The following is a 25,371-nucleotide window of genomic DNA, read 5'->3' on the forward strand; positions in this document are numbered from 1 at the left end:
AGTCCGGTCATAGATAGACTAGTGCATCATGTTCAATGATATTCATGTAATAACAGTAGCCCATCTAGAATTATTCAAAATGTTACAACTTACATGAACATCAGTGTACAGGTTAAACTTAATATACATTTTCCGTTTTTACAGGAAAATAATGTTATTTCGTCTTAGATTTTATGCTTAAAAAATTCCCTATTTGATGTTCAAGGGACCCATTTGAAAACACCTGGAATCATCCCTGTCACGTAACTTTAACCTTGATCACTGATCCATGAAATGAGGTGGAGGTTAGGTGAACCCTATCTGACGGACACGTAGACGTTGCAAGGAACCCATATACCAAATGTAGTTATCCTTTTACTCATAAGTGAGAAATTCACAATACAAAAAAAACATATCTTTTTTCAAGCAGTCGCTGAACCATGTAAATGAGGTCAAGGACAATGGACATATGACAGATGGAAACTTCCTAACATAAGGTATCTGCATCCAGGTCTTCTACCTTCTGAAATATAAAGTTTTATACAAATAGTTTACGCATTTACGCCGCCGCTGGATAGTAATACCTATGTCTCACTCTGCGACTTTCGTCACAGGCGAGACAAAAATGGAACATATATCCGGAGTTAAAAGTCAGTAATATGAAAATAGTCTATTTACAACAGATCTCTCAAATTATGTATATTATTTGTACATGTAAGCACTTCTCCCCAACTCTGATTTTTAAAACATGGTTGATATACATATTTTATCAACTTATTTACTGTATAACATATTTCGTTTAGATATGGGGTTCTGTCCCTTCAAATATCTTCCAACTGTTAAAATTTCATTCTAATCAATCAGCTGCAAAGGAAACTGAAGTTACAATCCAGAACTCCTTTTTTCAATTATGTATCAATGACTTTGAAACACCAGACCTTTTTATCCAAGAATCAATGACTTTGAAACACCAGACCTTTTTATCCAAGAATCAATACGCTTTGTAAACCTTCCTTTATGTACATTCTTACAAAAGTCTTTTTATCCAAGAATCAATAAGCTTTGTAAACCTTCCTTTATATACATTCTTACAAAAGTCTTTTTATCCAAGAATCAATACGCTTTGTAAACCTTCCTTTATGTACATTCTTACAGAAGTCTTTGTATCCAAGAATCAATACGCTTTGTAAACCTTCCTTTATGTACATTCTTACAGAAGTCTTTTTATCCAAGAATCAATACGCTTTGTAAACCTTCCTTTATGTACATTCTTACAAAAGTCTTTTTATCCAAGAATCAATACGCTTTGTAAACCTTCCTTTATGTACATTCTTACAAAAGTCTTTTTATCCAAGAATCAATACGCTTTGTAGACCTTCCTTTATGTACATTCTTACAAAAGTCTTTTTATCCAAGAATCAATACGCTTTGTAAACCTTCCTTTATGTACATTCTTACAAAAGTCTTTTTATCCAAGAATCAATACGCTTTGTAAACCTTCCTTTATGTACATTCTTACAAAAGTTTCATTTTAATCTAACAGCCAAGGGTGGTGAAGGTATCTGGAAACCATTAGTTTTGGACAAGGGACAAAAAGACTGAGACAAAACAATAAACATCTGCGCCATGAGCGCATGATACGCCCGATGTCTTGTGTGGAAGTTTTATGCAATAATCATAAATAGTTTCTGAGAATGTTTCAAGCAATAACCATATATTGTTTTTGAGACACGGCGGGACATGTGAAACCCCCAACCTTGTTTTTTTTTACAAAAAACTAAATATCACTAAAATGAAATATTGAATCAAAACCAAAAAGTATACAGATCTTTAGATTGATATAACAAAGAAGTGTGTCAAGTTTTAAGCAATAATCATACATTATTTTTGAGATACGGCGGGACATGTAAAAAAAAACTCCCCTGTTTAACAAAATACTCAATAACTCCAAAATAAAGTTTTGAATCATCACCAAAAAGTATACAGATCTTTAGATTAATATAACAAAGAAGTGTGTAAAGTTTTAAGCAATAATCATTAATTGCTTTTGAGATACGGCATAACATGTAAAAAAACCTCCCCCTTTTTTACAAAATACTCAATAACTCAAAAATGAAATTTTGAATCATCACCAAAATTTATACAGATCTTTCGATTAATATAAGAAAGACATGTCTTAAGTTTTAAACAATAATCATAAATCGTTTTTGAGATATGGTGCGACATGTAAAAAAAAACTCCCCCTTTTTTACAAAATACTCAATAACTCAAAAATAGAATTTTGAATCATCACCAAAAATTATACAGATATTAAGATTAATATTACTAAGAAGTGTTTAAAGTGTTAAGCCATAATCAAGAATCGTTTTTGAAATACGGTGCGACATGTGAAAACCAGATGCTCCGCAGGGCGTAGCTTTATACGACCACAGAGGTTGAACCCTGAACGGTTGGGGCAAGTATGGACACAACATTCAAGCTGGATTCAGCTCTAAATTTGGATTGTGATTGAATAGTTGACACAGCATAGGTTTCTGACACAGAATGAATGTGTTCTAATGAACTTAAAATATTTGTTTTCTTTTAGAGCAATTCACTATGCTGTTGAATATTAATCCTCTCAAAAAAATAATTGAAGAAATTTTCTTTTTATTTATGAAATTTCAAATGCGAACCAGATGCTCCGCAGGGCGTAGCTTTATACGACCGCAGAGGTTGAACCCTGAACGGTTGGGGCAAGTATGGACACAACATTCAAGCTGGATTCAGCTCTAAATTTGGATTGTGATTAAATAGTTGACACAGCATAGGTTTCTGACACAGAATGAATGTGTTCTAATGAACTTAAAATTTTTTGTTTTCTCTTAGAGCAATTCACTATGCTGTTGAATATTAATCCTCTCAAAAAAATGTTTGAAGAAATTTTCTTTTTATTTATGAAATTTCAAATGAGAAAAATTGAACCCAATTTTTTTAATCACATTGCCCTTTCCCTTATTCCAAAACTAATCTCAATTAAAATTTCTAATAGAGTTTGCAACAATAACTACTCATTTAAATACATCATAAAATATTAAGATGTAAAAAAACTGCTTGTTATCACTGAATGGTAAAGATTATTTTAATTTATCAGTTGGTAGTAAAAAGTGAACATACATTGTATATTGTATATAAAAAAGATTTAAGTTGATTCTGGACAAAGAAAGATAACTCCAATTAAAAAAAATTCTTGCTATTGCACAATATTGTGCAATTAGATATTTCTTGCTTACTATTCTGGACAAAGAAAGATAACTTTAATTAAAAAAAAAATGCTATTTCACAATATTGTGCAATTAGATATTTCTTGTTATTGTGCAATACTTTGCAATTGAAAAGACTTGCTATTGCACAATACTTAATATAATAATTTTAGATCCTGATTTGAACCAACTTCAAAACTGGGCCCATTATCAAAAATCTAATAACATGTTTGGATTCAGCATATCAAAGAACTCCAAGATTTCAATTTTTGTTAAAATCAAACTAAGTTTAATTTTGGACCCTTTGGACTTTTATGTAGACCAATTTGAAAACAGGACCAAAAATGAAGAATCTACATACACAGTTAGATTTGGCATATCAAAGAACCCCATTTATTCAATTTTTGATGAAATCAAACAAAGTTTAATTTTTGACCCCGATTTGGACCAACTTGAAAACTGGGCCAATAATCAAAAATCTAAGTACATTTTTAGATCCAGCATATCAAAGAACCCAACCAATTCAGTTTTTGTCAAAATCAAACTAAGTTTAATTTTGGACCCTTTGGACCTTAATGTAGACCAATATGAAAACGGGACCAAAAATTAGAATCTACATACACAGTTAGATTCGGCATATCAAAGAACCCCAATTATTCAATTTTGATGAAATCAAAGAAAGTTTAATTTTGAACCCTGTGGGCCCCTTATTCCTAAACTGTTGGGACCAAAACTCCCAAAATAAATACCAATCTTCCTTTTATGGTCATTAACCTTGTGTTTAAATTTCATAGATTTCTATTTACTTATACTAACGTTATGGTGTGAAAACATAGAAAAATGCTTATTTGGGTCCCTTTTTGGCCCCTAATTCCTAAACTGTTGGACCCTAAACACCAAAAATCAATACCAACCTTCCTTTTGTGGTCATTAACATTGTGTTCAAATTTCATTGATTTCTATTAACTTAAACTTAAGTTATTGTACGAAAACCAAGAAAAATGCTTATTTGGGCCCTTTTTTGGCCCCTCATTCCTAAACTGTTGAAACCAAAACTCCTAAAATCAATCCCAACCTTTCTTTTGTGGTCATAAACCTTGTGTCAAAATTTAATAGATTTCTATTAACATAAACTAAAGTTATAGTACGAAAACCAATAAAATGCTTATTTGGGCCCTTTTTGGCCCCTAATTCCTAAACTGTTGGGACCAAAACTCCAAAAATCAATACCAGCCTTCCTTTTGTGGTCATAAACCTTGTGTTAAAATTTCATAGATTTCTATTCACTTTTACTTAAGTTAGAGTGCAAAAACTAAAAGTATTCGGACGACGACGACGACGACGACGACAACGACGACGGCGACGACGACGCAGCCAATGTGATAGCAATATACGACGAAAATTTTTTCAAATTTCGCGGTCGTATAAAAATTGAACCCAATTTTTTAAACACATCCCCCTTTCCCTTATTCAAAAAATTATCTCAATTAAAATATTCTAATGGAGTTTGCAACAATAACTACTCATTTAAATACATCATAAAATATTAAGATGTAAAAAAACTGCTTGTTATCACTGAATGGTAAAGATTATTTAAATTTATCAGTTGGTAGTAAAAAGTGAATATACATTGTATATTGTATATAACAAAGATTTAAGTTGATTCTGGACAAAGAAAGATAACTCCAATTAAAAAAAATTCTTGCTATTGCACAATAAGATATTTCTTGCTTACTATTCTGGACAAAGAAAGATAACTCTAATTAAAAAAAAATTTGCTATTTTACAATCTTTTGCAATTAGATATTTCTTGCAATTGCACAATACTGTGCAATTGAAAAGACTTGCTATTGCACAATACTTAATATAATAATTTTAGATCCTGATTTAGACCAACTTGAAAACTGGGCCCATAATCAAAAATCTAAGTACATGTTTAGATTCAGCATATCAAAGAGGCCCAAGAATTCAATTTTTGTTAAAATCAAACTTAGTTTAATTTTGGACCCTTTGGACTTTAATGTAGACCAATTTGAAACCAGGACCAAAAATGAAGAATCTACATACACAGATAGATTTGGCATATCAAAGAACCCCAAGATTCAATTTTTGATGAAATCAAACAAAGTTTAGTTTTGGACCCCGATTTGGACCAACTTGAAAACTGGGCCAATAATCAAGAATCTAAGTACATTTTTAGATTCAACATATCAAAGAACCCAACCGATTCATTTTTTGTCAAAATCAAACTAAGTTTAATTTTGGACCCTTTGGACCTTAATGTAGACCAATTTGAAAACGGGACCAAAAGTTGAGAATCTACATATACAGTTAGATTCGGCATATCAAAGACCCCCAATTATTCAATTTTGATGAAATCAAACAAAGTTTAATTTTGGACCCTTTGGGCCCCTTTTTCCCTAAACTGTTGGGACCAAACTCCCAAAATCAATACCAACCTTCCTTTCATGTTCATAAACCTTGTGTTTAAATTTCATAGATTTCTATTTACTTATACTAACGTTATGGTGTGAAAACCAAGAAAAATGCTTTTTTGGGGCCCTTTTTTGCCCCTTATTCCTAAACTGTTGGGTTCTTATCTCCCAAAATCAATACCAACCTTGCTTTTGTGGTCATAAACATTGTGTTTAAATTTCATTGATTTCTATTTACTTAAACTAAAGTATATGCATTTGTATTCAGATATCGCAGATCAAATTTATTAGTTCATTGTGTAATCATACGTTTTTTGATTGAGTTAAGTCTGTCAATTGATATTTTATCGTATGTTTTTATATGTTGTGATGTTATGCTATTGTTTCAGAAAAAGGGAGAAGGTTTGGGCCCATTAAAACGTTTAATCCCGCTGCAAATGTTTGCACCTGTCCTAAGTCAGGAATCTGATGTACAGTAGCTGTCGTTTGTTTATGTAATATATATGTGTTTCTCGTTTCTCGTTTTGTTTATATAGATTAGACCGTTGGTTTTCCCGTTTGAATGGTTTTACACTAGTTATTTTGGGGCCCTTTATAGCTTGTTGTTCGGTGTGAGCCAAGGCTCCGTGTTGAAGCCCGTACTTTAACATATAATGGTTTAGTTTTTGAATTGTTGTTTGGATGGAGAGTTGTCTCATTGGCACTCACACCACATCTTCCTATATCTATTTATTGTGTGAAAACCAAGAAAAATGCTTATTTGGGCCCTTTATTGGCCCCTTATTCCTAAACTGTTGAAACCAAAACTCCCAAAATCAATCCCAACCTTTCTTTTGTGGTCATAAACCTTGTGTCAAAATTTCATAGATTTCTATTAACTTTAACTAAAGTTATGGTGCGAAAACAAAGAAAATACTTATTTGGGCCCTTTTTGGCCCCTAATTCCTAAAATGTTAGGACAAAAACTCCCAAAATCAATACCAACCTTCCTTTTATGGTCATAAACCTTGTGTTAAAATTTCATAGATTTCTATTCAATTTTACTAAAGTTAGAGTCGAAAACTAAAAGTATTCGGACGACGACGACGACAACGCAGACGATGACCCCAACGTATTAGCAATATGCGACGAAAATTTTCTCAAAATTTGCGGTCGTATAAAAACACACCCCTGTTTTAGTTACAAAGTGCCGTAACTCAAAAAGTTTTAATTTAATTCTCACCAAAAAGTATACAGATCATTTGATGATCATAAGAAACAACTATGTTAAGTTTCATGAAATTTGGATAAGTCTTTCTCAAGTTACGGTGCGACATGTTTAGGCCGGACAGACAAACGGACATACAGACGGACGGACAGACACCGGACATTTGTATACCATAAAACGTCCTGTCAAAATTTTGAAGGGCGTATAAAAACTATATATATGCTCCATTTTGCACACCAATGAGCATAAACAAACTTCTGATTTTTTGGATTTCATTTTTTTTGCTGCTCTCAACAACGGAAACTCTTTCAATTTTATACTTAACCAAAGCTGGCCAATAACAGTCAAACCATTTTTACTACATTTAACTGTGTCATGCCATTTTCTGATCTTTCAAATGACCATATCTCTCCTTAGTTGATCTCCCTTTTGCCATCAGCAACATATTTAAATTTGAAAAGAATTGGTAGAACATCCCGTACTTTTACATATTATTGTCAATAACAAGTGTGGAAACAGACTAGCGTGAAAAGTATCCAGCATTCTGAGCAATAGTCAGATAATCTCCCCTTTTTTACAAAATACTCAATAACTCAAAATAAAATTTTGAGTCATCACCAAAAAAGTATACAGATCTTTAGATTAATATAACAAAGAGGTGTGTAAAGTTTTAAGCAATAATCATAAATTGTTTTTGAGATACGGCGCAACATGTAAAAAAAAAACTCCCCCTTTTTTACAAAATACTCAATAACTCAAAAATGAAATTTTGAATCATCACCAAAAAGTATACAGATAATGAGATTAATGTAACTAAGAAGTGTGTAAAGTTTTAAACAATAATCAAGAATCATTTTTGAGATACGGTGCGACATGTGAAAAAGAAGCACACCACTGTTTTAGTTACAAAGTGCGGTAACTCAAAAAGTTTAAATCTTATTTTTACCAAAAAGTATACAGATCATTTGACCATCGTAAGAAACTACTATATTAAGTTTCATGAAATTTAAATAAGGCGTTCTCAAGTTATGGTGCAACATGTTTATGCCTGACAGACGGACAGACACTGGACATTTGTATACCATAATATGTGGCGTATAAAAAATAAGAGACATCCAACAGATGAGAACACAGATTTTAAACATTTTTCTTTCACATTTGCCAACATGTATATTAGGCAACAAGCTTGGAATTGTCAACTTACATTGTTAACTGACAAAAATTACTACAATGACATTGAAAACAATAGGCAACTGTTTAATTGTAATTTCTTTGTACCAAGTCTGTTTTGTCTCTCATAATCTGTAAATATCTTTTAAAGTAAGACAAGACTATTTACCTTAAGGAAGTCTATCACTTCTTTCTTCTTCTCTTCAGAACAATACGGTGATATTTTTACCAGATCATAAGGAGTCTCACCCTGAAACACAATCAAATAATCTTTCATTAATTATACACATATATATCTTTTATTTCAAAAACTGTAAAACATTAAATAATAGGTAACTGTTGAATAAATTTTACCTATACAACATGTACAATGTAAAAAGATAAATAATAGGTAATTGTTGCATTAATGTTACCTGTATAATTCAAAACGATAAATAATAGGTAAATTATTGCACTAATGTTACCTTTATGACATGTATAATGCAATAAAGTAATAGGTAACTGTTGCATCAATTTAATTTATACAATGCAGAATAGTCTTATTTATACTTGACACAAAGAACAGTGAACCTAAACCAACAACAAATATGAAGTAACATTATAAAGAAATCAATGAATAGTATTTGAGATTTTACTGTTAAAGAAATTATTGCAGTATGTAAAATATCACATTAAAACCAAAAGAAATACGAGAAATCAATCTATCTTTATGATAATTCAACAATCTGTCTGGAAACTACACTTAATTTTGTCTGTGTCATTAACTTGTAATAAGTAACAACAGAGTGTAAGGGATTTTACTAACTCTACATATTTGGAACATATCTCATATTACTGGTACAACTGTTATATTAAAATACATTCTGCAAAATACAGCTGGGATTGTTTCTTTACTCACGTGATTTTTGTTTGATTCACATTGACAATGACAGTAATATTATTCTAGTAAGTGCTTTATTTACAACTATGACACATGAGTAAAAAGTTTACATATGTTACTGTGGAGTGTTATTATTCGTGATTTTTGTTCGATTCACATTGACAATGAGAGTATTATTATTCTACTACTAGCTTTTTGACAACCACTATGACACATGAGTAAAAGGCTGACACATGTTACTGCAGAGTATCATTTTTCGTGCTTTGTGTTCTATTCACATGAATAATAATATCATTATTCTATAATGTGCTTCATTGACAACCACTATGACACACAAGTAAAAGGCTAACACATTATGTTACTGTGGTGTGTCACTTTTCTTGTTTGTGCTCTTTTCAATATAATATTAATGACACATGAAGAAAACTGTAATATATGTCATTTTTCTTGTTTGTGCTGTATCGGCATTATAAAAGGCTGAAATATGTGGGCAACACTGTTTTTGTTTTATACTTTTTATATATATTGGCTAATTGATTAATTAGTGAATGCTTGGTATCAAGTGTGTTGGTAAAGTATAAGATTGTAGTTGTGTTGGTAGTGTATGATGTGTTGCTGGAGTAGGATTAGATCATAGCTTTGTTAGTGGTATATAATTGGTGTAAGGTATGTTGGTTGAATGTGATTAGATAGTAGTTATGATGGTAAGGTTTGATTGGATGGTTGATATGCTGGTAGTGTAGAATTTGTGTTAGAAGTGTAATTGAACTATGATTAGATGGTTGATATGCTGGTAGTGTAGAATTTGTGTTAGAAGTGTAATTGAACTATGATTAGATGGTTGATATGCTGGTAGTGTATTTTTGGAGTTAGATGTGTAATTGGAGTATGATTAGATGGTTGATGTGTTGGTAGTGTATGATTGGTGTTAGATGTGTAATTGGATTGATGTAGGGTGTGTTGGTACAGTATGATGAGATGGTAGTTGTGTCAGTAGTGTAGGATTGGTGTAGGGTGTGTTGTTGGAGTATGATGAGATGGTAGTTGTGTCAGTAGTGTAGGATTGGTATTAGGTGTGTTGGTGGAGTATGATGAGATGGTAGTTGTGTCAGTAGCTTATGATTGATGTAGGGTGTGTTGGTGGAGTATGATGAGATGGTAGTTGTGTCAGTAGTTTATGATTGATGTAGGGTGTGTTGGTGGAGTATGATGAGATGTTAGTTGTGTCAGTAGTGTAGGATTGGTGTAGGGTGTGTTGTTGGAGTATGATGAGATGGTAGTTGTGTCAGTAGTGTAGGATTGGTGTAGGGTGTGTTGTTGGAGTATGATGAGATGGTAGTTGTGTCAGTAGCTTATGATTGATGTAGGGTGTGTTGGTGGAGTATGATGAGATGGTAGTTGTGTCAGTAGTTTATGATTGATGTAGGGTGTGTTGTTGGAGTATGATGAGATGGTAGTTGTGTCAGTAATGTAGGATTGGTGTAGGGTGTGTTGGTGGAGTATGATGATATGGTAGTTGTGTCAGTAGTGAAGGATAGGTGTTAGGTGTGTTGGTGGAGTATGATGAGATGGTAGTTGTATCAGTAGTGTAGGATTGGTGTTAGGTGTGTTGGTGGAGTATGATGAGATGGTAGTTGTGTCAGTAGTGCAGGATTGGTGAAGGATTTGCTGGTGGAGTATGATGAGATGGTAGTTGTGTCAGTAGTGTAGGATTGGTGTTAGGTGTGTTGGTGGAGTATGATGAGATGGTAGTTGTGTCAGTAGTGCAGGATTGGTGAAGGATTTGCTGGTGGAGTATGATGAGATGGTAGTTGTATCAGTAGTGTAGGATTGGTGTTAGGTGTGTTGGTGGAGTATGATGAGATGGTAGTTGTGTCAGTAGTGCAGGATTGGTGAAGGATTTGCTGGTGGAGTATGATGAGATGGTTGTTGTGTCAGTAGTGCAGGATTGGTGAAGGATTTGCTGGTGGAGTATGATGAGATGGTAGTTGTGTCAGTAGTGTAGGATTGATGTAGGGTGTGTTGGTGGAATATGATGAGATGGTAGTTGTGTCAGTAGTGTAGGATTGGTGTAGGGTGTGTTGGTAGAGTATGATGAGATGGTAGTTGTGTCAGTAGTTTAGGATTGGTGTAGGGTGTGTTGGTGGAGTATGATGAGATGGTAGTTGTGTCAGTAGTTTAGGATTGATGTAGGGTGTGTTGTTGGAGTATGATGAGATGGTAGTTGTGTCAGTAGTGTAGGATTGGTGTAGGGTGTGTTGGTGGAGTATGATGAGATGGTAGTTGTGTCAGTAGTTTATGATTGATGTAGGGTGTGTTGTTGGAGTATGATGAGATGGTAGTTGTGTCAGTAGTTTAGGATTGGTGTTAGGTGTGTTGGTGGAGTATGATGAGATGGTAGTTGTGTCAGTAGTTTATGATTGATGTAGGGTGTGTTGTTGGAGTATGATGAGATGGTAGTTGTGTCAGTAGTTTAGGATTGGTGTAGGGTGTGTTGTTGGAGTATGATGAGATGGTAGTTGTGTCAGTAGTGTAGGATTGGTGTAGGGTGTGTTGGTGGAGTATGATGAGATGGTAGTTGTGTCAGTAGTTTATGATTGATGTAGGGTGTGTTGTTGGAGTATGATGAGATGGTAGTTGTGTCAGTAGTTTAGGATTGATGTAGGGTGTGTTGGTGGAGTATGATGAGATGGTAGTTGTGTCAGTAGTTTATGATTGATGTAGGGTGTGTTGTTGGAGTATGATGAGATGTTAGTTGTATCAGTAGTGTAGGATTGGTGTAGGGTGTGTTGTTGGAGTATGATGAGATGGTAGTTGTGTCAGTAGTTTAGGATTGGTGTAGGGTGTGTTCTTCCATACAGCAAATATAGTTGACATATTGCTTATAGTTTAAGAACTAGAGGCTCTAAAGAGCCTGTGTCGCTCACCTTGGTACATTTGTATATGTGAATATTCAACAAAGGACACAGATGGATTCGTGACAAAATTGTGTTTTGGTGATGGTGATATGTTTGTAGATCTAACTTTACTGAACATTCTTGCTGCGTACATATATCCCCATCTATAATGATTGGCCCAGTAGTTTCAGTTAAAAGTGTAAGTAAAAATTTACAAATTTTATGAAAATTGTTAAAAATTGACTATCGATTCGTCTGAAATTTTCAGGGCAGATAGATCTTGACCTGATAAACAATTTAACCCATGCCAGTTTTGCTCTTAATGCTTTTGTTTTTGAGTTATAAGCCAAAAACTGCATTTTATCCCATGTTCTATTTTTAGCCATGGCAGCCATCTTGGTAGGTTGACTAGGTCAACGGACACAATTTTTAAACTAGATACCCCAATGATGATTGTGGCCAAGTTTGGTTTAATATGGCGCAGTAGTTTCAGAGGAGAAGATTTTTGTAAAAGATAACTAAGATTTACGAAAAATGGTTAAAAATTGACTATAAAGGGCAATAACTCCTAAAGGGGTCATTTGACCATTTCGGTAATGTTGACTTATTTGTAAATCTTATTTTGCTGAACATTATTGCTGTTTACAGTTTATCTCTATCTATAATATTTTTCAAGATAATAACCAAAAACAGCAAAATTTCCTTAAAATTACCAATTTAGGGGTAGACCCAACAACAGGTTGTTCGATTCATCTGAAATTTTCAGGGCAGATAGATCTTGACCTGATAAACAATTTAACCCCCATGTCAGAATTGCTCTAAATGCTTTGGTTTTTGAGTTATAAGCCAAAAACTGCATTTTACCCCTATGTTCTATTTTTAGCCATGGCGGCCATCTTGGTAGGTTGACCGGGTCACCGGACACAATTTTTAAACTAGATACCCCAATGATGATTGTGGCCAAGTTTGGTTTAATATGGCGCAGTAGTTTCAGAGGAGAAGATTTTTGTAAAAGATAACTAAGATTTACAAAAAATGGTTAAAAATTGACTATAAAGGGCAATAACTCCTAAAGGGGTCATTTGACCATTTCAGTAATGTTGACTTATTTGTAAATCTTATTTTGCTGAACATAATTGCTGTTTACAGTTTATCTCTATCTATAATATTTTTCAAGATAATAACCAAAAACAGCAAAATTTCCTTAAAATTACCAATTTAGGGGTAGCAACCCAACAACAGGTTGTTCGATTCATCTGAAATTTTCAGGGCAGATAGATCTTGACCTGATAAACAATTTTACCCCGTGTCAGAATTGCTCTAAATGCTTTGGTTTTTGAGTTATAAGCCAAAAACTGCATTTTACCCCTATGTTCTATTTTTAGCCATGGCGGCCATCTTGGTTGGTTGACCGGGTCAGCGGACACAATTTTTAAACTAGATACCCCAATGATGATTGTGGCCAAGTTTGGTTTAATTTGGCGCAGTAGTTTCAGAGGAGAAGATTTTTGTAAAAGATAACTAAGATTTACGAAAAATGGTTAAAAATTGACTATAAAGGGCAATTACTCTTAAAGGGGTCATTTGACCATTTCGGTAATGTTGACTTATTTGTAAATCTTATTTTGCTGAACATTATTGCTGTTTACAGTTTATCTCTATCTATAATATTTTTCAAGATAATAACCAAAAACAGCAAAATTTCCTTAAAATTACCAATTTAGGGGTAGCAACCCAACAACAGGTTGTTCGATTCATCTGAAATTTTCAGGGCAGATAGATCTTGACCTGATAAACAATTTTACCCCATGTCAGAATTGCTCTAAATGCTTTGGTTTTTGAGTTATAAGCCAAAAACTGCATTTTACCCCTATGTTCTATTTTTAGCCATGGCGGCCATCTTGGTTGGTTGACCGGGTCACCGGACACAATTTTTAAACTAGATACCCCAATGATGATTGTGGCCAAGTTTGGTTTAATTTAGCCTAGTAGTTTCAGAGGAGAAGATTTTTGTAAAAGTTAACGCAGGACGACGACGGACGACGACGACGACGGACGACGACGACGACGGACGACGACAGACGCCGGACGCAAAGTGATGAGAAAAGCTCACTTGGCCCTTCGGGCCAGGTGAGCTAAAAACAGACCATAACCCAAAAACTTAACACTGAGCAATGAACCCTGAAAATAAGGTCAAGGTCAAATAAAACCTACGCGACTGACATATTGATCATAAAACATTTCCATACACCAATTTAAGAACCTTAGTGAGCACGCTCACATACCCCATGTCCCCACATTGTCATTGGAGAAATTAAATAAGTATAAGAAATAAAAATTGTATAAGAAAAAATATTGAATAATAATTTCAATATACATAGTATGTCCTTATTATCTACAAAATTTCATGAAATTCTGTTGTGTGTTTTCAGAGGAGTTGCGATGACAAACTGTTGCAGAAGTACATTGAAGCAAATAAGTTCAAAGGGGCATAACTTCTAGAAAAAAAATTGAACCGTTATTTCCTGTCGATATGTCCTTATTATCTGAAAAGGTTTCGTGAAATTCTGTTTTGTGGTTTGAGAGGAGTTGCGATGACAAACTGTTGCAGTAGTACATTAAAGTAAATAAGTTCAAAGGGGCGTAACTCCTAGAAAAAAATTGAATCACAATTTCCCGTCGATATGCACAACTACATAGTATTTCCTTATTATCTGAAAAGGTTTCGTGAAATTCTGTTGTGTGGTTTGAGAGGAGTTGCGATGACAAACTGTTGCAGTAGTACATTAAAGGAAATAAGTTCAAAGGGGTGCAACTCCTAGAAAAAAAAATTGAATCGCAATTTCCTGTCGATATGCACAACTACATAGTATGTCCTTATTATCTGAAAAGGTTTCGTGAAATTCTGTTGTGTGGTTTGAGAGGAGTTGCGATGACAAACTGTTGCAGTTGTACATTAAAGTAAAGAAGTTCAAAGGGGCGTAACTCCTAGAAAAAAAATTGAATCGCAATTTCCAGTCGATATGCACAACTACATAGTATGTCCTTATTATCTGAAAAGGTTTCGTAAAATTCTGTTGTGTGGTTTGAGAGGAGTTGCGATGACAAACTGTTGCAGTAGTACATTAAAGTAAATAAGTTCAAAGGGGCGTAACTCCTAGAAAAAAAATTGAATCACAATTTCCCGTCGATATGCACAACTACATTGTATGTCCTTATTATCTGAAAAGGTTTCGTGAAATTCTGTTTTGTGGTTTGAGAGGAGTTGCGATGACAAACTGTTGCAGTAGTACATTAAAGTAAATAAGTTCAAAGGGGCGTAACTCCTAGAAAAAAATTGAATCACAATTTCCCGTCGATATGCACAACTACATAGTATTTCCTTATTATCTGAAAAGGTTTCGTGAAATTCTGTTGTGTGGTTTGAGAGGAGTTGTGATGACAAACTGTTGCAGACGTACATTAAAGTAAATAAGTTCAAAGGGGTGTAACTCCTAGAAAAAAAAATTGAATCGCAATTTCCTGTCGATATGCACAACTACATAGTATGTCCTTATTATCTGAAAAGGTTTCGTGAAATTCTGTTGTGTGGTTTGAGAGGAGTTGCGATGACAAGAAACAGGACTGACGGACGGACGGACTGACTGACTGACGGACGGACAGATGGACAGGTCAAAAACATTATACGCTCCGCAACTTCGTTGCATGGGGTATAAATATAGTTGACCTATTGTATATACATTGTGTAGTATTAGAAAAAAGACCAAAACTCAAAAACTTAACTTTTCGTTCATTTTTTTATATAAATAAGGCAGTTAGTTTTCTCGTTTAATTGTTTTACATTGTCTTATCGGGGCCTTTAATAGCTGACTATGCAGTATGGGCTTTGCTCATTGTTGAAGGCCGTACGGTTAATGTCTGTGTCATTTTGGTCTGTTGTGGACAGTTGTTTCATTTACAATCATACCACATCTTCTTTTTTATATTTGACCATTCAACCATGAAAATGTGGTCAAGGTCAATTGACACCTGCCAGCTAGACATGTACACTTTACAATCATTCTATACACCAAATATAGTAGACCTATTGCATACAGTATAAGAAAAACAGACCAAAACACAAACACTTAACTATAACCACTGAACCATGAAAATGAGGTCAAGGTCAGATGACACCTGCCAGTTGGACATGTACACCTTATAGTCCTTCCAAAAGTATCTGAGATATGGACTTGTCCACCAAAACTTAACCTTGTTGAATGTTCACTGATCCATGAAATGAGGTCGAGGTCAAGTGGAAACTGTCTGACGGGCATGAGGACCTTGCAAGGTACGCACATAACAAATATAGTTATACTATTACTTATAAAAGAGAATTTAAATTACAAAATAAGTTTTTTTCAAGTAGTCACTGAATCATGAAAATGAGGTCAAGGACATTGGAAATGTGACTGGTGGAAACTTCGTAACATGAGGCATCCATATACAAAGTATGAAGCATCCAGGTCTACCACCTTCTAAAATATAAAGCTTTTAAGAAGTTAGCTAACGCCTCCGCCACTGCTTGATCACTATCCCTATGCCGAGCTTTCTCAGATTAAAGTCGCAGGCTCGACAAAAAATAATCAGTTTTAAGGGGGCTCGCGGGTCTAAATCATTTTTTTAATTTTAAAAAAATGGGGTCACCGTTCATTTACGCTCACAATCTGCCTTCGAAAGAAGTATACATTTTTGTTAATGTCCTTTTTTCTGTTGACCTAATAGGGGAAATAGTTGTAATATCGAAATAAAAAAAGAACTAAATTACAGAAATTGCTTAAATTTTACAGTTATTTGGTTTATGTACAGCTTTTTCGAAAACAACAATAAACAAGAGGCTCTCAAGAGCCTGAATCGCTCACCTTAATTCTTTTGGTTAAATCTCTCATCAATGATTATTTTGGCTTTTCAATTTATTTAAATGTTTTTTGGATCGTCCTATTTTCTTCAAAAGCCAAAAAAAAAATCATTTTCTCCTATGTTCTATTTTAGCCATAGGAGCTATGTTTCTTGACATACAAGGAAATAAAATATAAAATTTATACTAGATACTCTGAAACTCATTTAGCCTAAGTTTAGCTGAAATTGATACAGCAGTTTCAAAGGAGAAGATTTTTTAAAGTAAGTCAACATGATGAACAAATTGTGAAAAAAGTCTTTAAAGGGCAATAACTCCTTAAGGGGTCAATGGACAATTTTGGTCAAATTGACTTAATTGAAGATCTTACTTTGCTGAACATTATTGCTATTAACAGTTTATTTCTATCTATAATTATATTCAAGATAATAAACAAATACCGCAAAATTTCCTTAAAATTATCAATTCAGGGGCAGCAACCCAACAACAGGTTGTCTGATTCATCTGAAAATTTCAGGGCAGATAGATCTTGACCTGATAAACAATATTACCCAACGTCAGATTTGCTCTAAATGCTTTGGTTTTTGAGTTATAAGCCAAAAACTGCATTTGACCCCTATGTTCTATTTTTAGCAATGGCCACCATGTTTGTTGATAGATCATAACTTCGGATGCAATTTACAAACTAGATACCTTAAGGAACATTCAGTTAAAGTTTGGAAGTATTTTGTCCAGTAGTTTCAGAGGAGAAGATTTTTGTATGAGATTACTAAGATTTACGAAAAATGGTTAAAAATTGACTATAAAGGGCAATAATTCCTAAAGGGGTCAACTGACCATTGCCGTCAAGTTGACTTATTTGTAAATCTTACTTTGCTGAACATTATTGCTGTTTACAGTTTATCTCTATCTATAATAATATTCAAGATAATAACCAAAAACAGCAAAATTTCTTTAAAATTACCAATTCAGGGGCAGTAACCCAACAATAGGTTGTCTGATCATTCATCTGAAAATTTCAGGGCAAATAGATCTTGACCTGATAAACAACATTACCCAATGTCAGATTTGCTCTAAATGCTTTGGTTTTTGAGTTATAAGCCAAAAACTGCATTTGACCCCTATGTTCTATTTTTAGCAATGGCGACCATGTTTGTTAATAGATCACAACTTCGGATACAATTTACAAACTAGATACCCTAAGGAACATTCAGTTAAAGTTTGGAAGTATTTGGCCCAGTAGTTTCAGAGGAGAAGATTTTGGTAAAAGATTACTAAGATTTACGAAAAATGGTTAAACATTGACTATAAAGGGCAATAACTCCTAAAGGCAGGGATGATTCCAGGTGTTTTCAAATGGGTCCCTTGAACATCAAATTGGGAATTTTTTATGCATACAATCTAAGACGAAATAATATCCTTTTCCTGTAAAAACGTAAAATGGATATTTTAAAGTTTCACCATGTACACCGATTGAAGACGTTATTGGATTCAGACCAGGGAAGTTGTAATACATGATCATCATTGCACATGATGCACTATCATCTTAACTTTGGTAAACGAGGCCTATTACCAAAATATATATACCAGCTAACATAAACCTATGGCAAGCAGTTTGGCTATTTATTCGAATTTCAAATTATCTCATAATATATAAGATATATTATACAAATACAGCCTTTGTATGAGGTCGATACAAGGATATACTTCTTTGGGTCGATATATCCTGTATAGACCTCATACAAAGGCTATATTTGTTATATTATTAATTTCCGAACATGTTTGTATCAAAATCGTCATTTAGGTTTATTGGAACTTTATAGATATTACATTATTTCCTTGACAATAACAACATATTAGTTGTTATTTCATTTACTTTTTTTTTGGACATCTTATGTATTTGAAGATTTTTTTTCGTCAAATAATCCATCACAGATATCATTTGTTTCAAAACGTTAAACAATATCCTGAAAATCATTACATGACGTCACAAAGTATATCGGTTTTTAGATATTCTAAAAATAACCGTGCGATATGTTTTTTGCAGGTCAATATGCTTTTTGCTATCCGCCGTTTTCTCTCTACCTTCGAAAATATAGTTTAACATGTGACTATCCCTAAAAGAATCAAATTTGTTAAAATATACGAATTAATTATATTATATCATATATAAGATATCTCATTCAATATATGAGATAACTCATATTATTTAATTTTTTAAAAGCTATCTTATATATTATATCGTATATCATATATTATATATGATATGTCTTATATTATATGAGATATCATATATATTTAATCTTATATATTATATCATATATCATATATTATATGATATATCTTATATTATATGAGATATCATATATATTTAATAAGATATCTAATAAGATATCTTATATACTTCAGAAGATATCTTATATACTTTATAAGATATCTTATATACGTTATAAGATATCTCATAACTTTATAAGATATCTTATATACTTTATAAGATATCTTCTTAAGTTTATAAGATATCTTATCAAGTTTAAAAACTTTATGAGATATCTTATATACTTTATAAGACATCTTATATACTTTATAAGACATCTTATATACTTTATAAGACATCTTATATACTTTATAAGACATCTTATATACTTTATAAGATGTCTTATAAACTTTATTAGATATCTTATATACTTTATACTTAGATGTCTTATATACAAATAATAAGATATCAGATATACTTATAAGATATATTATATATTTAATAAGATATGCTATATACTTTATGCTTAGATATCTTATATACTTTATAAGTTATCTTCTAGAGTTTATAAGATATCTCATAAAGACTATGAAATATCTTATATGTTTATATAAGATATCTTGTATAGTTTATTGGATATCATATTAACAAAATTATATAAGATATCTTATAAATTATATGAAATATCTGATAATTTATATACGATATCTCTAATAATATATCTTATATCATATATAAGATATCTTAAATAATCTTTTTTATTAGATATCTTATATAAAAAAGATATCTTATATAATAAAGAAGATATTTAATATCGATTATAAGATATCTTACATAGTATATAAGATATCTTATAAATATACTTTATATAAGATTTCTTATATAGTTTATAAGATATATCACATAGTTTATAAGATAGCTTATATAATTTATAAGATATCTGATAAAGAAAATTATATAAACTATATAAGATATCTCATAAATTATGTAAGATATATCATGAACTATATAAGATATCTTATAAACTGTATAAGATATCTTACAAACAATATAAGAAATAGAATGGACTATTATATAAGATATCTTATAAAGTTTTGAATTAGATTAAATAGCAAAACGGCTTGCCATACTAATCCCTCAAAAAAATCATCCATTGGGTATTTTTTCAACAGATCATCTCTATAAAATCACCTTGATTCAAATGGATTTCAAATTGAACTGGCCAATATTGTTGAATTCAGAAAATCAATAACAAAAGTTTATATACTATAAAAATGTAACTGATAGATATTTAAAGCAGCGGAACCAGAGAACTTAAAAATTATTTGGATCATTTTCATATCTTTTAAAACAGTTCCATAATGATGACATCGTATTTCAAGGGAGGGGGGGGGGCTCATTTCGTGAATGGTCTATCATCAACATTATTTTCAAAAATGTTCAAACTTTTGTCTTTTGAGGAAATAGAGCAAAATATAAAATAATTTCTTTTACAAAACAATTTTTAATCAAATTACATAACCGAATCTGCTGGCCAGTTCGCTTTTACGATATCTACATTTTTTCAATGATATCTACATTTTAAAAGTCACCTGAGGCCAACAAGAATTGATTTTTTGGAATGATTATTGTACCATAATGATAAAGTAATAACTACTGAAGGTAATAAATGAAATTTGTAATGAAAAATTATTGTTTTATTTTTTTCTGAAAATCTTATACCCGTGAGCCTCCTTAAGAAAACTGTGTTCACTCATTAAGTGTATTAATAAAAAGGTTTGTCCCTCCATGTAAAAGTTACACACAGACTGATTTCTTCATATTTAGTTTAACCTGTTTATTATACAGGTATTTCATCATAAACTTAAAAGTTGTACTTTATTATATTTTATCTGCAGCTGTTTAATCTCAACTATTGTACATGTATTTGTATTTATATTGTCATTGTACTTTCTCTGTTGGCTTGTATTTAGTTTTTAGAGAAGAAAATAACTATCTATCTAATAAGAATAAAACTGAATGTTACCCGTTTTGATTTCACCCAAGGACTGCATCCTTGATCTATTATCCATTTTGCTACATCAATCTGTCCATACTCAGCAGCATAATGTAAAGCTGTTTGTCCAAACTATAACAATATAAAAATATAAACATGTTAATGGTGTGTGATAACAAAATCATGAGAGGAGTCAAGCAATTTATCAAATGTAAGAAATATAACATTGGGTAAGAAAATATCCAATTATATTTGTGTATAAACTATTAAATGGTAGATAAATTTATATAAAATATATAAATTCAATGCATATTTTCTAATTCAGTGAAAGAAAACAGGTAAAAAAAATAGTAAACTCTTAATTATATAAGTGTAACAAGTCAAATAATAGCAACCCTCACTTTATATAAGTCTCACAAGTATTTGTTGTCCATTTAACATGTATGATTAACAACATGATTTTATGTTGATTCAGTAGAATGATCAAAGTTGAAAAAAAGTTAGAAACATTAAAACGAGTAATATTTTCTGATTCAGTGCGAAGAGACAAGAAAAATAAGACCCCACTTTATATAATTCTGTCAAGTATTTGTTATTTTTAAAAGATGTTTAACATTAGATCTGTAGAATTAACATTATCTGACTTAAGATGTTTACACAACTTGTTCTCATCAACTTCTCATTAAAATCAGATGTTTACAAAATAATTTTTCGTCAGGAAACAAAATAAAACCTTAACGATCTGATTCAGTTCTGTGTTACGAATAAAATGAGACCCCACTTTATATAATTCTAACAAATATTTGTTGTCCATTAAACCTGTCTGATTAACAACATGATTTTGTGTAGATTCTGTATAAAGTGATGTTTGGTCAGAGTAAGGTGATTATATATAACATTACCACGTCTGAAGTCTCTAACTGACTGCCGTGAGTGACTAGGTAAGTCACCACCTCCAGGTGTCCGTTCACAGCCGCCAACATTAATGGTGTCCATCCTCTCTGTAATATCAACATATAACAGACATCAAAACTTGTGTCATAAACTGGACAATGTTGTGTAATAAATATAAACAAAATATATATCACATGAATCAGTGGTCAAAACTGAATAAAATGACCAGTCACAATTTTATTTATATTCTACATAAACAACAAATAAACAACATGTTTTATTGTGAGATGTCAGAACTTCCATCAGAAATGTCAGGTAAAAAAAACAAACTTTTTTCTAGAAACATAAACAATATTTATATCAATGGACTCAGCTGGACAAGACAATTAAAATGAGACCCTACTTTATATAATTCTATCAAATTTTTGTTGTCCATTAAACCTGTCTGATTAACAATGATTATGTAGAATGATCAACAGTTTTAAAAAAAAATCAAAAAAATCAAGAAACATTAAAACGAGTAATATTTTCTGATTCAGTAGGAAGAGACAAGAAAAATGAGACCCCACTTTATATAATTCTGTCAAGTATTTGTTATTTTTAAAAGATGTTTTACATTAAATCTGTAGAATTAATATTATCTGACTAAAGAAGTTAACACAACTTTTTCTCATCAACTTCTCATTGAAATCAAATGTTTACAAAATAATTTTTCATCAAGAAACAAAATAAAACCTTTACTATCTGATTCAGTTCTGTGTTACGAATAAAATGAGACCCCACTTTATATAATTCTAACAAATATTTGTTGTCCATTAAACCTGTCTGATTAACAACATGATTTTGTGTAGATTCTGTATAAAGTGATGTTTGGTCAGAGTAAGGTGATTATATCTATCATTACCCTGTCTGTAACTTCTAACTGACTTCCGTGAGTGACTAGGTGAGTCACTACCTCCAGGTGTCCTCTCTCAGCCGCCCACATTAATGGTGTCCATCCATCCTGTAATATCAACATATAACAGACATCAAAACTTGTGTCATAAACTGGACAATGTTGTGTAATAAATATAAACAAAATATATATCACATGAATCAGTGGTCAAAACTGAATAAAATGACCAGTCACACTTTTATTTATATTCTACATAAACAACAAATAAACAACATGTTTTATTGTGAGATGTTAGAACTTGCAACAGAAATGTCAGGTTAAAAAAACACTTTTTTCTAGAAACACAAACAATATTTATATCAATGGACTCAGCTGGACAAGACAATTAAAATGAGACCCCACTTTATATAATTCTATCAAATATTTGTTGTCCATTAAATCTGTCTGATTAACAATGATTACGTAGAATGATCAAAAGTTAAAAAAAAAAAAAATTCAAGAAACATTAAAACGAGTTATATTTTCTGATTCAGTTCGAAGAGACAAGAAAAATAAGACCCCACTTTATATAATTCTGTCAAGTATTTGTTATTTTTAAAAGGCATTTTACATTAGATCTGTAGAATTAACATTATCTAACTAAAGAAGTTAACACAACTTGTTCTCATTAACTTCTCATTAAAATCAGATGTTTACAAAATAATTTTTTGTCAGGAAACAAAATAAAACCTTAACTATCTGATTCAGTTCTGTGTTACGAATAAAATGAGACCCCACTTTATATAATTCTAACAAATATTTGTTGTCCATTAAACCTGTCTGATTAACAACATGATTTTGTGTAGATTCTGTATAAAGTGATGTTTGGTCAGAGTAAGGTTATTATATCTATCTTTACCGAGGATGTAGCGTCTAATTGACTGCCGTGAGTGACGAGGTAGGTCACTACCTCCAGGTGTCCTTCCTCAGCGGCCAAAATTAATGGTGTCTCTCCATCCTGTAATATCAACATATAACAGACATCAAAACTTGTGTCATAAACTGGACAATGTTGTGTAATAAATATAAACAAAATATATATCACATGAATCAGTGGACAAAACTGAATAAAATGACCAGTCACACTTTTATTTATATTCTACATAAACAACAAATGAACAACATGTTTTATTGTGAGATGTCAGAACTTCCATCAGAACTGTCAGGTTAAATAAAAACAAATTTTCAAGAAACATTAAAACGAGTAATATTTTCTGATTCAGTGTGAAGAGACAAGAAAAATAAGACCCCACTTTATATAATTCTAACAAATATGTGTTGTCCATTAAACCTGTCTGATTAACAGTATTGTGTGTCTATTCAAAATAATGATCAAAGCTCAGAAAATATTTAGTGGTATTTCCGTGTAAAATATTGGGTGTCTACCAGCTGCTTCATATCATATGAGTTGTTGTGTATAAGGGTAATATAGCAATGGTGTATGTTTGTGGTGAGTTTAAGGGTAATATAGCAATGGTGTATGTTTGTTGTGAGTATAAGGGTAATATAGCAATGGTGTATGTTTGTGTTGAGTATAAGGGTAATATAACAATGGTGTATGTTTGTGGTGAGTATAAGGGTAATATAGCAATGGTGTATGTTTCTTGTGAGTATAAGAGTAATATAACAATGGTGTATGTTTGTGATGTGTATAAGGGTAATATAACAATGGTGTATGTTTGTGATGTGTATAAGGGTAATATAGCAATGGTGTATGTTTGTGGTGAGTATAAGGGTAATATAACAATGGTGTATGTTTGTGATGTGTATAAGGGTAATATAGCAATGGTGTATGTTTGTGATGTGTATAAGGGTAATATAACAATGGTGTATGTTTGTGATGTGTATAAGGGTAATATAGCAATGGTGTATGTTTGTGGTGAGTATAAGGGTAATATAGCAATGGTGTATGTTTGTGGTGAGTATAAAGGTAATATAGCAATGGTGTATGTTTGTGGTGAGTATAAGGGTAATATAGCAATGGTGTATGTGGTGAGTATAAGGGTAATATAGCAATGGTGTATGTTTGCTGTGTGTATAAGGGTAATATAGCAATGGTGTATGTTTGTGGTCAGTATAAGGGTAATATAGCAATGGTGTATGTTTGTGGTGAGTATAAGATTAATATAGCAATGGTGTATGTTTGTGTTGAGTATAAGGGTAATATATCAATGGTGTATGTTTGTGATGTGTATAAAGGTAATATAGCAATGGTGTATGTTTGCTGTGTGTATAAGGGTAATATAGCAATGGTGTATGTTTGTGTTGAGTATAAGGGTAATATAGCAATGGTGTATGTTTGTGGTGAGTATAAGGGTAATATAGCAATGGTGTATGTTTGTGATGTATATAAGGGTAATATAACAATGGTGTATGGTTGTGGTGAGTAGAAGGGTGATATAGCCATGGTTTATGTTTGTGGTGAGTTTAAGGGTAATATAGCAATGGTGTATGTTTGTGGTGAGTATAAGGGTAATATAGCAATGGTGTATGTTTGTGGTGAGTATAAAGGTAATATAGCAATGGTGTATGTTTGTGGTGAGTATAAAGGTAATATAGCAATGGTGTATGTTTGTGGTGAGTATA

The 25,371-nt window shown here is 32.1% G+C and overlaps 1 protein-coding gene across 1 annotated transcript in view; it reads right to left on the reverse strand.

The window, feature by feature from the left end:
• LOC134718337 (uncharacterized) overlaps positions 1–25,371 on the reverse strand; it is a 106,239-nt gene that overhangs the window by 64,728 nt on the left and 16,140 nt on the right. Inside the window, exons 5-9 of the mRNA XM_063580832.1 lie at positions 23,645–23,743; positions 22,756–22,854; positions 21,860–21,958; positions 20,988–21,089; positions 8,203–8,283 (exon numbers count right to left, since the gene is read on the reverse strand). Of these exons, the coding sequence (XP_063436902.1) occupies positions 8,203–8,283; positions 20,988–21,089; positions 21,860–21,958; positions 22,756–22,854; positions 23,645–23,743 (480 nt within the window). The remainder of the gene's footprint in view (positions 1–8,202; positions 8,284–20,987; positions 21,090–21,859; positions 21,959–22,755; positions 22,855–23,644; positions 23,744–25,371) is intronic.

This window comes from Mytilus trossulus, chromosome 5, assembly GCF_036588685.1.
Source record: "Mytilus trossulus isolate FHL-02 chromosome 5, PNRI_Mtr1.1.1.hap1, whole genome shotgun sequence".
Lineage (NCBI taxonomy): Eukaryota > Metazoa > Mollusca > Bivalvia > Mytilida > Mytilidae > Mytilus > Mytilus trossulus.